Consider the following 20,816-nt stretch of genomic DNA (forward strand, 5'->3'; position numbering starts at 1 on the left):
ACGCCTCTGATAGTTTGGAAAATAACTCCCAGCTGAAGAAATTCCTCCTTGAAGGAGTAGAATACATTCTTGAACAGAAAGTCCTTTTCCAGACGGGCAGAACCTGGAGAGAGAGGTCTGATGATGTTGGACTGGGCACCAGGGACTGTATTATTGGGTGTCTACGGTCTTGGGACCTTTAGCTGAGGATAGGGAAAAAAAAATGCTTCTCTAGACTTGAGATTCATAAGTGCCAAATTCTCTGCTGTGCATGTAGCAGAGAGCTTGTACATTCAAGCCATTGGATAGTCTCTTTAGAGATGTCAAATGCAAACCATGCGTGGTGGTGGTTGTCATCTGGTCTGCCTCAGGGTGTGTTCGAAATGTCTCCACCAATTTTTATTTCCCTGAGCTGTCTCCAGGGTTGGTAGGACCAGAGAGAACTACAGAAAAGAAAGGAAATGAGCAAAGGGTTGGGTGGGATTTTCTTTGTAAGTTCAACAACTTGCAGGTGCCAGAAAATTCTGTCCCTCGTCCTGCATGAGGCCTGTGCTTCCTTCTAACAGGAGGCTTGAGAGAGCTGGGATATTTCCCCACCCCCACCCCCATTCAATGAGTGCACTAGTTTTCTCATTCAGGTGCAATTTCCAGTGAAATCGTAGCTTATGAGTATTCAGAACTTAGTTTATTGACTCTTATTGCACTTCTGAGCACCTAATAAATAATTTATTAGTCTGATGGATATGTGGCTACCTAACTATGGGGCATGAAATATGCACTGTTTTTCTAATACACTGTAGGGAGACCTGTTTATAAAGTATTTAGTATTGGTTTTATAATGCACCGTTGACAACAGGAGACCACGAAGCTCAAAGATCAATCTCGTTTTGGCCCACAGTATTAATGCTGCTTTATAAAGCTCTATGACAGGTCGCTTAGACAGTGGTCCTCACAGAAGGGACTCTGTTAGGAAGGCAGGCTGCAGTGGCTGCCAGCACAGTGGATGAGCGGCTTTGTCCAGGTCCTTAGGGTGACTGTTTGGCAGTCACTGATGTTGGTCAGGTGGTGGTACTCAGCATTTCCCTGTTCTCTAGAGAGATTCTGGACTGAGAGTGCCTGGTTCTGCTAATGCAGCCCCCAATGATTCTGCAGAGACCTGGGGTGCCTTTGGACCACAATGGCAGTTCTAGAGACACGGCTCTCAGGAAGAAGTGGATCTGAGCTTTCCTCGGCTTCATCTCGTGTTTGCTAATGTAGTGACTTCATTCCACATCTCCTACTACTTTATTCAAGTCACATATGTGACACTGCATAAGGTTTTTTGATTTTCATTTGCTTTGGGGAATTTGGTTAGCCAGAAATAAGTTCATAGACATTTAAAAAGCCTTTAGAATTGGGGGACATGACATCTAAGTAAAAATTATTTTATTTCAAAGTCAACTCTTAGTATTTTACTTTCTTTATAAGAATTAAATCCTATAGGAATGCCTTATAAGGCAAGGATTTATCTTTTTGCCTGTTGTTATTGCCTGTTAGGGTGTGTGTTCGCACCACGGCAGTCTTTACTTTTCCATGAAGGGCTCCTTGCGGGTTCTGAGTATTCCACTTCCAAGATTGGGAAATTGGAGCCACATTTTCTTGAACCCAGTTTGCTTCCTTATACCTTTTTACCATATCGAAGGAACCAAGCCTGAGTCCTCTGCAGTTTGCCATTTCTTCTCATCATTCCTCATAGATTCAGTTTCACGTTAGCTCCCTCCAATTGGACCAAACCCTTTTCTTCTCTCTGTTGGTCTTTGATTTCAGCCTGTCATGTCTCTCTTAGCCAGTGACCTCATCTTTTCTGAGATGATCCTTTCTTTTATGTAGCTTCATTTACTGAGCATTTACTATGTGTTAAGCACTCCGTTAGGCCCTGGATTACCAATGATAGATAAAACTCTTTTTTTCTTTCAGCAAGTACACAGCTTCGTGGGGAAGATGGAAAGTGAATTGGCTTTCTACATGAGCATTTTGATATATTTTTTAACCACAGGATTTTTTTCTCTTACCTGTTACTGGAGAAAAAAATTTTCTCTGCATTTAGGGTTAATTTTTACATTTGTGCTCTTAATCACATTCTCTCCTAGGACCCTTTTATGTCATTTCCCTCTGCTTTAGGTCTTTAGTATCCTTTTCTCCCCGGCTCCATCCCTTTTGACCACAGTAGACTTTTTTTTTTTTTTTTTTTTTGAAAAACAAACCATCAACATCCTAACACAGCTTCTCCCAGGCCCTGCAAACTCTTGTACCACCTTTGTCTTACTTTATTTGCTTTCTTTGCAAAATGTCTCCATAGTGTTTTCTTTTTTTTGCCTCTTTGTCTTTGTACTTTGCTTTCTTCTTCACTCCTTTCCCATCTTGCTTCTGTAAGTTCTGTTCCTATATGTCCATTAAGACATCTCTCTTAGGACACAGAATATAATCATATAAAATATTGCAGCCACAAATATATATGAGGAATGGCATAATGAATACCCATTTACTTAAGCTTAAGAACCAATAATGTATAAATACATCGGAATCTCTGGTTACCATCCCAGTTCCTTTGTAGCCACTGCCATCTTCTTTGTCTCGTGCCTGCCTTCTCATCCTCCAGTAGGATTCTGATTTTGCTGTTTATCATTCTTAAGCATTTTGTTGTGCTCTTACTATATTTACTATTTACTACTATATTTACTAATTACTCACTGCTATATTTGGTTGTCCTAAACTCTAAGCATAACACTGTTTCTTAGAATATTTCTAAGAAAACTCCAAACTGACTTCTGTTGCCACTGAGAGCATTGGACAATCACAGTGCCCTTGGTCATACTGCTCCTTCTGTTTTCTCCCACAGTAGCCCTGGGTATCCCCCAAGATGCCAACCATGGCTGCTTTCTTTTACCAGTTGTGTCATTTCGCTATAGATGACTCTCAGATCTGCTAACTTCATTGTCAACCTGTTTCTTGAACATGTCTAGTTGCCTGGTCACCAGCATGATCGACTATTTTTTAAAAGGATTTTTATTTTTTCCATTATAGCTGGCTTACAGTGTTCTGTCAATTTTTTAGTGTATAGCAGTAACCCAGTCACACATACATATATTACATTCTTTTTTCTCACATTATCATGCTCCATCATAAGTGACTAGATATAGTTCCCAGTGCTGTACAGCAGGATCTCATTGCTTATCCATTCCAAAGGCAATAGTGGCATCAATGGACCCCAGATTCCCAGTCCATCCAACTGTTTTTTTTTTTTTTTTTTTTTTCTTGTCTTTTGTCTTTTTTTTTTTTGTTGTTGTTGTTGTTGTTGCTATTTCTTGGGCCGCTCCCACGGCATATGGAGGTTCCCAGGCTAGGGGTTGAATCGGAGCTGTAGCCACCGGCCTACGCCAGAGCCACAGCAACGCGGGATCCGAGCCGCGTCTGCAACCTACACCACAGCTCACGGCAACGCCGGATCGTTAACCCACTGAGCAAGGGCAGGGACCGAACCCGCAACCTCATGGTTCCCAGTCGGATTCGTTAACCACTGCGCCACGACGGGAACTCCCAACTGTTTTTTAATCCAACTTCCTGACTGTCCTCAATATTCTGGTGTTTGTAGAGAATGCTTCCATTTCCCTGTGCTCAGGGTAGCAGAGCTTCAGTGTCATCTTTGAATTTTCGCATTTCTTACACACATCTTATCAGTCATTCTTGGCCCCTGGATTCTATCTGCACCATGCATCCTGCTCATTTTTCCCCAGCCCCATTGCCATGTAGTCATTTTACTGAGATTGTTATAATAGCTTCCTAATTGGTATTTTCACTTCTGTCTTTTCACACCTCAGTCTGTCCGTTCTGCTGTTGCCAGATAAATCCTGTTAGGGTACAGAGGAGCTTTCAGCAGTAGTAACTGTTGGTGATAACAGGATAAACAGCAACTCTTCCTCACCGTGTGTAGGACCCTTCCCCTCTTCCCATCGTGACAGTTCGTTCCCATTGACCAGTCACCCCTTTCTTTCATCATCATGCTGCACAGATTCCACCTGGTCAAATTGAAACATTTCCTCATTTCCCTCCTTTTTTTTTTTTTTTTCCTTGTTTCTTTTTAACTGCGGCATGTGGAAGTTACCGGGCTAGAGGAGCTGCAGCTTCAGGCCTACACCACAGCCACAGTAACACCAGATCTGAGCTGCGTCTATGAACTCTGCTGCAGCTTGCAGCAATGCCGGATCCTTAACCCACTAAGCAAGGCTAGGGATCAAACCCACAACCTCAGGGGACACTATACTGGATTCTTAACCCACTGAACCACAACGGGAACTCCAGAACACTTCTTTAATAATACTATTAGGTCCTAAGTTCCAAGGCAAATGCTGCTCTGCTTAGAAACTTTCCCTTCCCATACTAGCTGGAAGGAATTGTCTTTTCTTTTTTATTTAAATTAAAAAAAATTTTTTTTTTTTTTGGGCCACACTTGCAACATACAGAAATTTCTGGATCAGGGACCAAACCCACGCCAAAGCAGTGGTCTGAGCCACAGCAATGACAATGCTAGATCCTTAACCATTAGGCTACTAGGGAACTCCCGGAATCTACTTTTTTAAATACAGTTGGGCTGCCAGCTCACTTAACACATTCTGTTTTAGATTATTTCCCATACTAGACTGTAAACTTCTCATGACCAGGGACTGTCTTTACTTTGGTGTTTCCCACACCTTCTTGTACTTGGCAAGTAGGGCTTTGATTAGTATTCCCTAACAGTGGCTAAAAATGGTTAATTTAAAATGTCTTTCTTTATAATACATGGAAGAAAAGAGAACTGTGAACAGAGAGGTAGGCAGGGCAGAAGTGTATTCTTTATTTATTTTTTCTTTTTGTAATTTTATTTTATTTTTTTTACAGAATAAAGTACATACATTTAAACACAGTTACATTCATACAGATTATTATATCATGAATCTTAAGAAACAGAATAAGTGACTCCCTCTGGAGAAGTGGAATGGAAAATATGCTGAGACAAATAGGAAATCTATTCTATACTTTATCCCATTTTGTATGGCTTTCATCTTTACTATTTAGTATTATCTATTACATTCAATTTTTCTTTAAAAATTAGCATTATATTAAAATTGTGTATATTATGCAACTAAAATTTATAAAGAAGAAAGCCTTATATACCATTAAATATTTTATATAGCATAATAAAAAGAATAACAAAAATTTATTATTCTTGGTAAGAATAACAAAAATAATACACCCTCTGAAAATAAGTAAAATATAAAATGCATAAATTGGTTAAAAAACAGTGTAACCATATAAATATGTCCTCACAATTTGTTACATCTTATTGATTCTTCACTATAGGCATTACACCATTCTAGGTGATGTGATAAACAAGACATTATAGACCTTACATTGTACCATCGAGAGAAATGGTTATTAATAATACAATTGTAGAACTGTATCATTTAATTGTACAGTTGCATTATTTAATTATAGTTATCATAAATTCTTTGATGGAGAGGAAATCAGAATCAGATGTAAGAAGACTTCAGCATTCCAAGAATAATGTCAAATGACCCCCTTCATGGTGGATTATGCACTTACTTACTATGAGATATATTTCTTCTCCGGAGCTTCCTTGTTTGTGTATCCATTGTCGATTTTTGGTTTGCAGTTATTCTGAAGTTTTGATTGAAGAGTCTGTATGTATGTGAGATTGTTTTAAGTTGTTGGTCTCTTAACTGCAAGTTCATCTCCAGTGTCCTGCATTTGTACCCTCCTCTTCTCATGATTCCTGATTTTGGTGGTATAATTGTGCATGGATGATTTTGTATCATTACTGTATATATACCTTTACTGGTGAGCCATGTCATTTGTGGAATTTTTTCCTGTTTCTGTCTTATCTTTGCTGCCTAGAGAAGTTCCTTTAGTATTTGTTGTAAGGCTGGTTTAGTGTTGCTGAATTCTCTCAGCTTTTGCTTATCTGTAAAGGTTTTTACTTCTCCTTCAAATCTAAATGAGAGGCTTGCTGGGTAGATTAATCTTGGTTGGAGGTTTTTTCCTTTCATCACATTAAGTATATCATGCCACTCCCTTCTGGCCTGCAGAGTTTCTGCTGAAAAATCTGCTGATAACCTTATTGGGGTTCCCTTGTATGTTACTTGTTTCTTTTCCCTAGCTGCTTTCAAGATTTTCTCTTTGTCTTTAATTTTGGTCAGTTTGATTAATATGTGTCTTGGTGTATTCCTCCTTGTGTTTATTTTATATGGTACTCGTTGTGCTTCCTGGATTTGAGTGAGTGATTCCTTTCCCATGTGAGGGAAGTTTTTGGCTATTGTCTCTTGGAATATTTTTTCTGTCCCCTTCTCTCTCTCTTCTCCTTCTGGCATCCCTATAATATGGATGTTGGTGCGTTTACCATTGTCCCAGAGTTCTCTGAGACTCTCTTCATTTCTTTTCAATCTTTTCTCTCTTTTCTGTTCTGCATCCGTAATTTCCACTAATCTGTCTTCCACCTCGCTTATTTGTTCTTCTGCCTCCTGTATTCTGCTGTTAGCTGCTTCTAGTGAAGTTTTTATTTCAGTTATTGTATTTTGCATCTCTTCTTAAGTTTTATATCTTGTATTTCTTCGGTTAGTGTTTCCTGTAAGTTATCCATCTTTGCTTCCAGTTTATTTCCAATGTCTTGCATCATCTTCAGCATCAACAGTCTAAAGTCTTTTTCCTGGAGGCTAAGAATCTCCTCATCACTTAGCTGTTTTTCTGGGGTTTTTCCTTTCTCCCTTATCTGAGTTATAGTTCTCCGTCTTTTCATTTTTATAGGTTTTTGGTGTGGTGACTTTTTTACAGATAATAGGGTTGTAGCCTCTCTTACTTCTGATGTCTGCCCCCCTTGTGGCTGTAGGCTTCCTGATGGGAGGGGCTGATGCCTGCCCACTGGTAGGTGGGGCCGATTCTAATCCCTCTGGTGGGTGGGGCTTAGTCTCTGGATGGGATTAGAGGCAGCTGTGTGCCTGAGGGGTCTTTAGGCAGCCTGTTTACTGAGGGGTGGGGCTGTGATCCCACCTGGATTGTTGTTTGGCCTGGGGCTTCTCAGCTGACTGAAGGGTGGGGCCAGATTTTCCCAAAATGGCCACCTCTAGAGAAAGGCAGCTGCTGAATATTCCTGAGAGCTTTGCTTTCAATGTCCTTTCCTCACAGCAAGCCATATTCACCCCTGTTTTCCCAGGATGTCCTCCAAAAATTGTAGTCAGGTTTGACCCAGATTCCTATGGAGACCTCACTCTGCCCTGGGACCCTCCCTGTGCACGTGAAAGTCTGTGTGTGCCTTTTAAGAATGGGGTCTCCGTTACCCCCAGTCCTGTGGTGCTCCTGCGCACAAGCCCCACTGGCCTTCAATGCCAGATGCTCCAGGGGCTCTTTCTTCCAGTGCTAGATCCCCGCACGTGAGGGTTTGATGTGGGGCTCAGAACTCTTACTCCTGTAGGTGAGTCTCTGTGAACCAGTTAGTTTTCAGTCTGTGGAGCTTCCCACCCCAGAGGTATGGGGTTGTTTATATCTCGAAATCACCCCTCCTACCTCTTGATGTGGCCTTCCTCTTTTTCTTCTGGAGTAGGGTGTCTTTTTTAAGGTTTCCAGTCCATTTGGCTGGAGATTGCTCAGTCTTTAGTTGTGAGTTTTGTTGTTTTTAGGAGAGAAGTTGAGTTCCAGTCCTTCTATTCCACCATCTTAATCCTGTCTCTGTATTCTTTATCAATTAACAAATTATTCAGTTGTTGCTACTTTGTTATTTCCATTTTCCCTAGGCTTGGTTTGTTTAATGGTTGGCTGGTGTCAGCCTTAGAGAGTATTAACTCTTAAAAAGTGTTTGGGTGGAGAGTTCTTGGCGCGGTGGAAACGAATCTGACTAGGAACCATGAGGTTGCGGGTTCCATTCCCTGGTCTCACTCTGTGGGTTAAAGACCTGGCATTGCCGTGAGCTGTGGTGTAGGTCGCAGACACAGCTTGGATCTGGCGTTGCTGTGGCTGAAGTATAAGCCAGCAGCAACATCTCCAACTAGACCCTTAGCCTGGGAACCTCCATATGCTGTGGGTGTGGCCCTAAAAAGACATTAAAAAAAAAAAAAAGTGTTTGGGTGGTTAGAAGAGTATGTTACATTTGCAGTTAAAAAAAAATAGTCTTAATGTACTTAGTGCCTCCAGATAATACTGTCTGTAGAATACATGTAATTTCTCCCCAATCTTCCAACAGGCAGGCTTGGAAATAGCCATAGTCTTAGACCAAATAGCCATAATGACAAGTCAGAGGTAAGAGTAGGTCCGAGGACATGCTCAGCAAGCTAGGCTGGTAAGCGCATTTCAGGATTCCTATTGTAGGGGTGACGCTTCTCCAGTCTGGTTCTGGTGTTCTTTTCTATTTAAGCCTCTTGATCACAATTCCTTTTTTTTTTTTTTTTTTTTTTTTTTTTGGTCTTTACAGGGCCACACTCTCAGCATATGGAAGTTCCCAGCATATAGGTCAAATTGGAGTTGTACCTGCATGTTACACCACGGCCACAGCAACGGGATCTGAGCCGAGTCTTCTACTTATACCACAGCTCATGGCAACGCCAGATCCTTAACCCAATGAGTGAGGCCAGGGATCGAACCTGCATCCTCATGGGTACTAGTTGGGTTCGTTACCACTGAACCACGACAGCAACTCCACAGTCACATTCCTGCACTGCCTGGGTGAGGTCTCTCTCAGCTAATTGTTCCACACTCATCTTCATTTTATGAAACTCAGGTATTTATTTGATTCCTCACATGTCTTGCCTCTGAAGAAATTATTGCCAGAACTATGCCTACTGGCAGTTACATGAATGATTTTTGACTGTGCCAAATTATCTGCCTTCTTCTGCTTCTTTGCTTTGCTCTGCCACCCCCCTTATTTTTTCTTTTTCCTTCTTCCCCCCCTTTCTTTCACATAGTTCTAATTTATTGTTCCCACAGTGTTTAGTAGTAGTACCATTAACAGTAGCAGTAGTAAACTTTTGAACTGAAGTATAGCATGCATAGAGAAAAATGCACAGATAATAAAGTTAGACTGCTTGGTGTATTTTCACAAAGTGGGCATACCCAGAACCACCAATTAGATGGAGATAGAAAAGATCACCCAGACCTCAGAAGCTTTATTTTGTGCCCCTTGTAGCCACTGTTCTCCACAGAAGGTCCTCACTGTTCAGGAATAGGTTACTTGCTAATTCTTCCTATTTTTAATTTGCTGTTAATGAGTTTCTGGCATCTTCTGAGTTTCTTACTTTTGAAAACATTCTTCAAGTTCATTCAAGTTTGTTTTGTTTCAGCATTCTTTCATGTAAATAGGTGTATGTATATATATGTGTATATATGTGTGTGTGTATATGTGTGTGTGTGTATGTATATGTCTCTGTGGTTTTGTGCAGATTATGAAACTTCCAGTGTACTGGGATTTTAGTTTTTAAACTTAAAATTTTTAGGTTTATGAATTTCTCATGATGGGGGGGTACCATCAACAGAGTTGTTTTTTTTCTGTGAAATTCTAAAAGTAGTGTTTGATTAACTGGGTGTCTATCTTATTCTTCCTTCCTGACAGTAATGTAAACTATTATTAGGATAACATTGCTGAGGCTGCAAGTTTTTCAGGTCCCCAGACTTTAGAAGGAAGAAAATAAAGAAATTAACACTATCTTTACAATCCTTGCAGCTCTTCATGGTCATACAAAAGTAACTGCCTGCTGTATACTCCCCAGCCTGTTTTTGACACTCATTTAAGGAAACACATTTATTGGTTGTTTTCCTCAGAACTTTCTCATAAAACGTGGACTTTAGGTTATGGTAGAAAGAAGCCCTTGTCACTGCAGCTAGGGAAAGATGAATAAAGTCACTTTTCTGTCTTTAAGCCAAAACAGGGTAGGTAAAATATTAGATTTTTTTTTTTTGGGGGGGGGAGGCTTGAGATTCATGCCAACCTCAGATGCTTTTGTATCTGCAAATGTCTTGATTCTGAGCATTCATCATTTCCCTGACATTTTATAAACTGCCTCATCTACCACACCCTACCCAGATTCTTTTTATTTTTCACATGTTTTATAGTGTATCGAGGGATTATGGCATTTGGATATGTCCCTGAAAACACATCCTTGATGTGTTTCTCTGAAATGGAGTCCCTGATTAGGCTGTCAGCAGATGCTGTGTCACATTGGTGGTGCCAGTTGGTACAGAGACAAGTGTCAACTGGAGCGGTTTCTCTCTTTTGCCATAGAAGGATGAGGCTTTTAGGTGGTATTTGCTTATGGGGGGCTTTCCTGCTACTGCTGAAAGTGATTTAAATTTTTGTCCTGTTGAAACCTTCTTTTAGGAGGCCTGTTTCCCCCATAGTTTCAGATAACATAATGATGTTGTCAGTGCACAAGCTTCTCCCTCAGGGTAGGTGATGAATTTTAAGGGTACAGCAGTCATTATTATTTTTTGTCATGTGCTCTAACGTGGTATTCCTGTGCGTAAACACCAGAGCCCAAGAAACAAACTAACCGAAACCCAAAGGTATGCCTGCGTGTCTTGTTGACATGCTCCTGTCCCCTGAAATCTTCAGGCTATTCTGGCTTAGGTTTCTATATGTTGAAATGCCCAGCCCAGGCTGCCAGAGCCGTCTGCAGAAGGTGTAGTTGTGGACAGGACGTGACACGCACAATTTTATCACAGACTCTCTCAGAGGAGAGAAGGGCCAGTGCTTGAGTCTGGCAGTCAGAGGGGACAACACCATTTTTCTCTTCCTTCATTTGAACCTGTGAAGATCCTTAACTGCATTTTGAATTGGTTAATCCATGAGCTGTGCGAACCCGAATTTATGTCCCAGGTTTTTAGAGAATAAGCAATGGAGCTGATGTATCCAAAGAGGAAGATTTATATTATAGAAGAATACAGGTGTATGGTTCAGTTCATTCCTACACCAGCAGGCGCTGGGTTGGATTCAGTAGTTGGCAGGCAGGCACCGGCTTTTTAATCTGGATTAAAAGTGGTTGCGTTCAGGGTTGCCTAGATTATCTGATAAATTGAGACATGAATGGGAATTGTTCATTCCGGTTTCTTCAAAATTGAAGTGAAGGGATCCAATTAGTATAATCCCACAGTTTACTTCGGACTCTGGTGCTGGAACATGTGGCTCTTGGCAGAGGGGTGCTTCATCCCGTACAAGGTTGGCCATGGAAGGAAATGAGCCAGTGGAAGCGTGTGTGGTGCATGAGAGTGTGTGTAAGGTATGTGTGAGGGCTGTATTTCACACATACATGAAATGAGTGCTTTCAGAGCTCCTGCTGTGATGCAACTGGATCACTGGTGTCTTGGGAGCGCTGGGAGGCGGGTTCAGTCTCTGGCCCTGCACAGTGGGTTAAGGATCCTGTTTTGCCACAGCTGCGGCTCAGGTCGCAACTGCGGCTTGGATCTATCTGATCCCTGGTCAGGGAACTCCATATGCTGCAGGGAAGCCCCCCTGCCCCCCGCCCCAAAAAAAGGAAAGAAAAAGATGAGTGCCTTCAAGGCTAACAGTGTGTTCAACTCTTATCTTAAGAGCTGCTTTTTAATCTCTCCTTCCTTTCCTCCAAACACGTAGGCACAGCAGAGTAATACTTGATGTTTTTGTCTGTTTTTTGGGGGGTGAGCTTTTCACTGTCCTCCCATCAAATGATACATATGACTCAAGGGAAAACAGGCAGCTTAGATTATGGTATAATTATTCACAAAGGGAAATCTGCAGGTGATATTGTTGTTAGTTTTACTTTTTCTCTATTCTTTATAGTGAGTCAAAAAATTTCCCCCCTTAACCTCACATAGAAAATGAAACTTTACACAATAAAGTAGGGATGGCAGGTTTCACTGGGGAAAAAGGGTGCTGTCAACTTTTTTCCTCAGGAATATGGAAATTTGGGTGGATTATCTGTTCAGAGGAGGTTTCCTTTATTAATTCTTCTTCCTTTTTTCACTTAAGACATCTGTTAACATTTCACACAGCCCAACAGATGTTGCAAAGCAAGACTCATACTTTGTTCTCAAGAAAAATGACATTTCCTCAATTGGTTCCCTCCACCTCTGTGACTGGGCCCAGCCTGCTTCTTCTGCATAATTTGCATGTATTAAGGTGTATACCTTAATGCCATATGAATTTGTAGCTTTGCATTTTTTTAATGCTGTAAAGTCTGATATGATTAGAACCTAGTTTACATGTTGAGAGTTAAGAGAGGACATAACATTTAAAAAAATTTCTAATGAGAATGGCAGCCTAATTCCACATATAAGACTGGATAGCCAGTTATTAAAATTATTTTCTATAAAATAAGTGAATTATAAAAGCTTGACTTGTTTTGCCACAAGGAAGTGCTGATTGTCATGCGATGTGGAGCGTCATTTTTATTATTTTGGCAAGAACAGGGACAGTTTTGTCTTGACAAGCCATTAGATGAATACCAGCGTGTGTCACATGCAAAACCACTGATCTTTAACCCAGCTCTGTACTTAACCAAGCCTTGAAAATGAATAGTGAATAAAAGAAGAGCAAAGGCCAGTTTACTGTCATTACAGATTACAAAATCTGTTAACAGCTGCCAAACTGAACCCAGGGAATTACAGGTATTGTTCCGAGAACCAGCAGAAGTACTAGAGCTGCTTGTTAAACTGTGTGTATAAATTGTACATTTATTTGATATTTTCTTAGGATTTATATTGTTGGAAACATAATAAGAAAAAATGAAAATCCTTAAGTACTTTCCCAGTGTACTAAATGCATGTGTTTCTCACAAAACCATATATGTTAACATAGAACTATCTCTATGAGGTTTCCCCTGCTCCTACTAATGGAACTTATTTTAAGAAAGCATTGTGCTTTTAAAGAAATTAATCAGTATTAAGAGAAAAAATATGTAATATTCACCCCCCCCAAATACCCCACATACAAATGTGGAAAACAAACTCTTTTGCTCATTTGTTTCTTCAAGGTATTCATTGTGGCTAATATGTGCAGCAACGTGTGTTTTTTTGTTTTTTGTTTTTTTAATGGAAGGAAAATCCTAACCCACCTCAATATCCAAATATTGAAAAGATCAGTAACGTTTTAAACAGTCAGTTGTGGGAATTGTTGCTTACAGAGCTAACAAGAAAGAGCCCACTTTTTTACTCTGCTGGTGGAATTGCATTGTGCCTCCCTATAGTCTTGTTATCCCACACTAACTGAAATGCAAATTCTTTGCAACTAATTGGATCTCATTGAGGGTACATGCACAGTATGTAGTTATATGCAAAAAGGTTTTAAAAAGTAAAATTTCTCTGTAATTACAACTTTTAATTACTACCCAAAACATTGGTATCTATAGTCTAGATGTAGAATACATATGTCTAACTTTTTTTATAGATTACTCAAAAACATGAGCTATAAAATGCTTAGGAAGGTACCAGGTCAGAAAGTTAGAGGGAAAATGTTTATTTACAGCTGTCTCTAAATTAGATTTTATTAAAGTCTATGAACATGAAGAAAAAAAAAATTTTCTTTTTTTGAGTTTAGGATTTAGTATCTTAGAGCCAGTACAGTGAAGTCATGTTAATAGTGTAATCCTTTTCTTGGAACATTTTAAATGTGAAAACACCATAAACCTCAGAAATCACTTGGAAAAGCTGCTGTCTTTTTGTTCTTTCCTTCAGTTCCCCAGTCTGTTTTAACACTGTAAACTGCATTTGAGGTTCTTACTTTTGTCTTTTTTTCTGCTATGTGTTGTGGTGAGGAGGAGGAATTCACGTGGCTATAGTGTCTTTAATAACCAGGTTCTTTAGACCTAGTTGGTGTACTTCTCTCCATGGACCATCTCTCACTATCCATAAATGGGGGAAAGCCAACACATCACTTTTAGTATTTGTGATTCTTTAAGCCAAAATATATGGGATCAGGGCAAGAGAAAAACAATTACTATATAAGTGATGCCTGTCTCTACTCCCCTAGCTTTAAGTAATTTTAATACAAGTGATTTTAGATAGTTACTCCAGAATCTTCAAACTTTATAGCCAGTGGACAAGCTCAGAAGACATCGTTGTACTTTGTAGAGATACGTGTGTGTGTGTGTGTGTGTGTGTGTGTGTGTATACACGTATACATGAAATCACCTTAAAATGATATGGGTGTTTTGCTTCCTAGACAGAAAAGTATCCTAAGGTTGAAGACTCTGCATGCTGTGTTTCTCTGTGGAAATGAGTAGCAAGTTCAAACCATGCATTTTTGAAGATTTCTAGAGGAGTCGAATTTGTACTTGAAAATTTTGTTTAAAAACGAATGTTTGAAGGCTCAAATCTGCAGAACACAGTGTTTCTATGTGCTTGAAGTTTTTGTTTAGTTTACTCATTTGTTTCTTATTAAGTCTGGGTTAATTGTTGTCTCTTATTTTAATGAAGCTTGTCCTCTTTATAGACTGTTCTTACACAGTAGTTAAAATTTTGTTTGATCAAATCCATTTAGCAGGTGCAGAATTGCATGGTAGATTTGTAGTCAAAATATTTTAAACCTTAGAAAGATAACCTGGTGCTTCTGCAGCTTGTGCTTTGGCAGTAATTTGCCGTGTTCTAGGTACATTGTACACCTGTTTCATCTAGAGCAACCCAAGCTTTGTTGTCTGAAAGAGCTCAGTTTGCCTATGCTGGGTAGCATTTTGTCAGAAGACTGCTGGCCGGGCAGACCAGATTTGGATGTATTAGCTAGTCAGCCTAATAACCCTGTACAGACTGTATTGATTTTCGAGGAGAGAGTTTATGAACTAAATAAACTTGGGGTTGGTGTCTTAATAAACTGCTTCTCTCAGTCTGTCACATTTAGTTACGGAGCTGTGCAGTTTAGGGGGAAAAAAGGCTAATTCTGTTACAGATTGTTCACAGCAGGGTCTCCAAATTAGCCCTTTGTTTTGTAATGCCACCTTGCTTGGGCTCGCTTTGAGCACATTTCTCAGTTTTGCCCTAATGAGTTGCAACACTGATAATGTGGCTGATGATCTTTCATTGATTTCACTATCACTTGCTTGTCTGGTAATTGATCCGTTGCTGAGCCTCTAGTTAATTATATCGGCTTTGACATGGCCCGGTCCAGGGGGAATTTCAAGTCTTGCAGAATAACAGTTTTAATAAAAGAGTCTATTACTGCAGGTGCTTGCTGCTGCATGCCAGTTGATTTTTGTGATGTTAGAGTGTGAGAGTGTGTGTGTGTGAGTGTGTGAATGTGTGTGTGTGGTCGGGGCTGGGGGTGGAATACCTGGGAAAGAAGAGGACCACAAGACTGAAAGAAAGGAGGGTGGGGGCTAGAAGAAGAGGGAGAGAGGATGAAGGAGAGAGGAAGGAAGGAGGGGGAGTCAAGAGAGGGAGAGGAGAGCAGGAGAGCCAGAGGCAGGCGAGAGAAAACACGGAGGCAAAGCGATACAACAGAGCCTGCGAGGAGCGAGGAGGAAGCTTGCTATTGACAGTGTCCTTAAGCCTCCCACAAATAACAGCCATTAGTGGGAAGGTCAGGAGCTGAGCAGGCAGCTTGACTGAGGCACTGAGTGCCACTTCAGAAATCAAGAGGCTAGCAAATTTTAGAGGGAGTTTAAGTGGGTAATAGCTAGCTGTAAAGGTACAGTCACTGTTGACAATTGACTCATAGGGTCTTTCTGCCCTCCCCCCCCCCGAATATTTTTATTGACCACAGGTGGACTTAATATATTTTAAGGCAACAATTCTTTGGGTTCTTGTTTGTTTCTTCTCAGATATTGAATTTGCTGCTTTTGAGACTTTTTTGTGCTTAATGGTGGTGAACCGGAGGGAAGTTTAACAGAAAAGCTTTCAGGAGACGTCGGTTCTAGAGGGGAAGGCACATTTGTGTCAACATAGTGCACGTTTTCTCATCTTTTCTCATTGTCCACTAATGACACCAAGCTGCCATTGAAGCTCTTTTCTGTTTCTTTTGTTGTTTCAGAGAGTGAGGTTTATTGTTATTCTGGAGTTAAGAAGGAGCAAGGAGAGTGGTACATTTGTCCTCCGTATTTGTAGGTGGTTGAAGATTAATGTGCCTTACATTTTAAGTTTAGGAAGGATGGCTTTTTCCTGCTGACTACTTTTATGAGACGACATGAATTTAGCTTTCCATTTTGGAGTTACTGTTTATGTACAGTGCATTTTGTTCAGTTCTGCTTTTCCATAAATAAGCTAGATAAATACTATCTAATAAATAGATGTTTTGTTTTAAAATGGGTTTAATTAAGAATATGGCATGCTGTCCAGGTTATATTTCATCAGGCCAGAAAACGTTAAGAGAATTTTCCATAGAGATCCTGAATGAAAAATGGAGTTTTTATATTCATTACTTTTTGTCTGAAATGGGACAGGCTTTTTCTTCATCTTTTTCTTTTTTATGATTTGAAAAGCTATTGTAGAGGCTTCATCCAGGAACTTGAATAAAGGATTTTTTCCCCCTACTTTTCAGCTTTAAGGAAAGGTACACATTTTTTTCTTTGCCATTCAGTTTCTTACTGTTGAACATCCAATTTAGTAATTAATGCCCTGAGGAACTGGATGGTAAATAGTGTGTATTTATTTTGCAAATGTTTATTGTGCATTTTCTGTGTTCAAAAAAACCGCTAGGTTTATTTACTTTTTAGAGTGTAAGGTCACGTCTCTAAGTATATTATTTTCTCTAGGAGTTTATATATGGTTATAAATAGCCTAGCATATACTATATGACTTTTAGCAGCTAACATTTAGACAACAACTAAGCCAACTTTACATTCTCTTACAGCTGAATATTTTTCTTTCTTCCAGGGTAATTAGGGGGAAAAATGTTTTTAAGCCCAGCAGTTTACAAATGTTAAAGCAAAGGCTGATGTCAGATAATGCATGTTATACCCAAAAGCATTGTTGGGAAAAATTCTCTGGAAAGGGCCCCAGCCTTTCCTTGCCCCGCGGACCGTCCCTGATTATGGTGTTGCTTGGAGTGTGCGTAAGTGTGTATCTCTCCGTGTGTCTGGAGAGGAGTTAGTGCAGGGTGTCATTTGGTGCCTGACAGTGGAACAGTGCAGTTGACTCTTAGCTCTGCTATCCAATGACATGCAGTGGCTGAGAGTTTGAAGCTGATGGTTGGGTCTCCAGTGCTGCCTGCACACCTGACAGGCAGCTGTTAAACCGAGCAAAGGCAAGCTCGGGGAGTCACAATCTATGCATAAATGATAGGGGTATCTGTGCAGAAGGTGCGAAAGAAGCTCTGACCCCCTCCCTCCCCCCAATTCTCCCCCTTCCCAAATGAAATACACAGTTCAGCCAGCTTCTTAACTACACTACACTCCTGCTACTGGCTGCCAAGAGGCTCAAAAAATCCACCTTCACTTTTCAGTCAGAAGAGGCAGAAGTGGATGTGAGAGAAAGAGAGACACAGAGAGACAGAGAGCCAAAGAGGGCAAGAGACTTGACTTTAAGAGACTCCTGTACTGACAACTCCATGCAGTTCGGAACCAGAACGACTACGGCTGAACCAGGGTTCATGGGGACATGGCAAAACGCTGATACTAACCTCTTATTCAGAATGTCCCAACAGGTAAGTTACTTTCTTTCTTTCTTTTTTTTTTCTTTAAAGGAAATCTTGAATTGTTATGTGTACTTTTGTCTCTGGTATTTTCCGTTTTAAAGATTTTTGACATTTTGATCACTTCGCAGTTGGGCTCTGTTTTGTCATAACTGTTACTGGAACGTGCAGGGTTACTTCACAGTTTCCCTAAGGGCTCCTTAAAAGAAAAAGGGGGAAAGGATACTGAAGTCAAAGCAAGCAAAGGCATTTGTGGCAAAGTTTCACAGTAGTCTGGGTCAAGGGAAGACGCAATATATTTCTTTGCTTTCTGTTAAAATTTTTTTGAAAAGCCAACCCCCCATGTTATCTCTCTATCTGCATTCATCACTTCCTCCAAGTGGCTGCTGTCTCAAACTAGGTTCACCAACCCAGCAGCCATAAAATGTAGGGCCCCTCGGCCCTGTGCGACGGACTTCCTGGGGCTGGAAGCGGCTTGACTCCAACCCCGCACAGCGGAGGAGGCTGCGCAGGAGCCGCGGGCGGAGGCGGCGTGCGTGGCAGGCTGAGCCGCCGGCTGGTCCCAGGTCCTCAGAGCCACCGCGACCGCCGCCTCCGCCTCCGCGCTCGCCCTGCGCTCCCGCCACGCCGGCTCGGCTCCTGCCCGCTCGGCTCCCGCCCGCTCGCCCGCCCGGCCAGCGAACTCACGCTCGGGCGCAGCCTCGGCATCCTCCCCAGAGCGGTCTTCGGGCCGGCTGCGCCGCCGCTGGCTCTGCAGGGAGAGCCGACGTGTCCGCGCGAGGCCGCCGGCGACCGCTCATTAATCAGCAGAGCCGGCCTCGTACCATGCGCTCCGTGATACCTACGCGCCCCGCGCGCGCCTGGCTCCTCTTGCACAATTGCTGGCTCTGCGGCTCTGAGGGGGAGAGAGGGGGAGAGGAAGCGAAGGGAAACAACCCAGAAACTTTCATCTTGGACTGTGCTCAAGCGAGGGAGGGAAGTTCCCTGGTGCCTCCCTCCCAGACACGTCTTGCTTCAAAAGCCTCCACCAAACCCACACAAAGCAAGAGTTCGTATGATACTATCCTCCGCACAGTACGAAAGTATTACTGACAAATACACTGGGATTTTAAGTAGATGGAGATTGTTAGGAAATGGATATTGTTCCACTCATTAAAAACAAAACAACCCCCCCCACCACCACTGCACCTGCTTTCTTTTTTTAAAAAATCTGTTTTGTTTGTAAGAGTTCATGAGAATTAAATACTTGGAGTTAATTAGATTTTTAAACTTGGTAAGGAAAGGAATAAAACATTTTGTCAGGGTAGAGACTACCGCAAGTTTAGAAATACATCTGCAAAAGGTAATGTAGAGTGCTAGGGCTTTTTAGCATTTAGCTAGCGAACAGTTGTACCACACAGTTCTAGATAAGATAAATGCATTTGAATAAGGTGTATTTTGACATATCCTGTAGAGGGACCCTGATTACTGCTGATACAGTAAGCTGGGATTTAAATGCAATCAACATAAACCCAATAAGCAACTCTTTATGTGCAATTTCCCATTCTTGCAAGTTAAAAAGTTCATTTCCTCCCAGAGATACTCCTTGGTGTTGCCGAGAGCTTTGAGAAGTGTATTTTTGAGACATAGCCCTGCCTGGGTGGCTCTCATCATGGTTGGAACACAGGGTGTGTTTTCACTGACCTTAGTACCTAATGACTTGTGCTGCACTTTAAAAACTATGTATCACCTTCAGGGTTTTCTTGAGTTAGTGGAGGGTGTTTGTGTGTGTGGGTGTGGGTGTGTGTGTGTGTGTGTGTGTTTTGAAAGAAGATTGGTTTAGGTCTCCCTCTAGCTAGAAAAGAGTTAATAAAACCAGATAGAGATAATGATCAATTGATAAATGGCTATTGAACCACATAGATGGTGTTAGATTGCTTCTTTGGCACTAGCCCATTTCCAAGTAGATTTGAATCTAAGGAGACTTTAAGACATGCAAAACATTTTAGCAAAAAACGGCAAATAAAAGTAAATTAAATGACAAGTCAAAAATAGGAAAATAATTTGAAATCGCTCAGAGAGAGAAATTTGTACACCTTATCTGTTACATCTTTGATCCAGCTGTTCCACTTTGTGGGTATATAAAAATCTGTTTTGTGTCTACCTGTGTGCATGTGTGTGTCAAAGTGAGTATCAATGACTGTATGAAAAGTAGAAATACAGGGAAGTTATGCATGATGGATGCTATATAAAACTTTATAATATTAATTACACTATTTACTAAACAGTAATACAATAAAGGGAAAAATCACAATTTTAAAAAGTATTATGATTTCACTGTATTTTACCTGTTTTCTTTATTTTTTTGGTTTGGATGTAGTTGGGAGCTCTCCTCCCCCCTTTCTTCTGTCATAGTTACTAAATGCTTACCTCTTGTGCATTTTTGGAAGGCATGTAAAAGAGGGTATGTGTTTACATGTTTTTTTTTTTTCTCTTTCAGGATGACATTTTAGTTTATATAAATACTGTGTAAACTTCAATTGAAAGTATGTGTAAATCTAGAAATATATTGTTATACATGTTTAATATGTTTATTTTCCTGACATATAGTTCATCAGCAATGCTGATTCTTCGTGTGTGTATACAAGAAAGACACTTTTCCTGAAATGATATCTCTTGAAGCAAGCAGTTTCAAGGAATATTAGTTTCAGTATACACATTAAGCCAGCTTTTGTCTAACTATAGGTAAAAGTTTCTTCAGTTTAATCAAGCATGCAGAATTTTATACTTCTAGGTACAGAGATGTTTTTCTATGTTATGATTATTTTACTTCTTAAGAAAAATTGATTTAGCTCATGAAATGAAGAAAATTTATTGGGCATATTTTTTGTCAATTTTCTGTAATAAGAAATTAGAAGATTTACCTACTCATTTCTTTAAATATTAGAAAAGACTGACTAGTAGGTTTCAAAAGTGAGTTATAGAGAATTGATTAGTATTAGTTAAATATAGCAAAACTTATAGTGGGAAATAGGTAAAGAATGCTGAAATTTAATATTCTAGGTTTGTATCTTTTATAGGTAATTTAGATAGTAGGGATATAAAAATCTTTATCTGTTTTGTATGAGCAAAGTTAGATCTGCTTGTATGTAAATCTTTCAGTCTGTCTAATTCTAACAAAAAGATACCAAAATCCAATTCAGATTTGGTGGAACTAAGTCTGTTTCTCTAAAGTTTCGAGATAAGACAG

General features: G+C 40.4%; 1 protein-coding gene across 37 annotated transcripts in view; it reads left to right on the forward strand.

Annotated features, from left to right (window-relative positions):
• BNC2 (basonuclin zinc finger protein 2) overlaps positions 1–20,816 on the forward strand; it is a 448,897-nt gene that overhangs the window by 125,286 nt on the left and 302,795 nt on the right. For all 37 annotated transcript variants that reach the window (XM_084984833.1, XM_084984694.1, XM_084984850.1 and 34 more), the window contains exon 2: positions 17,399–17,599. Coding sequence is in view for 14 of the 37 variants with exons in the window: in XM_021063323.2 (XP_020918982.1) it covers positions 17,399–17,599 (201 nt within the window). In the remaining 23 variants the exon portion in view is untranslated. The remainder of the gene's footprint in view (positions 1–17,398; positions 17,600–20,816) is intronic.

This window comes from Sus scrofa, chromosome 1 (assembly GCF_054392235.1).
Source record: "Sus scrofa isolate SSC_HxYL_T2T_F1_AM1 chromosome 1, Sscrofa_HxYL_maternal_Yorkshire_Landrace_v2.0, whole genome shotgun sequence".
In the NCBI taxonomy this organism is placed as follows: domain Eukaryota; kingdom Metazoa; phylum Chordata; class Mammalia; order Artiodactyla; family Suidae; genus Sus; species Sus scrofa.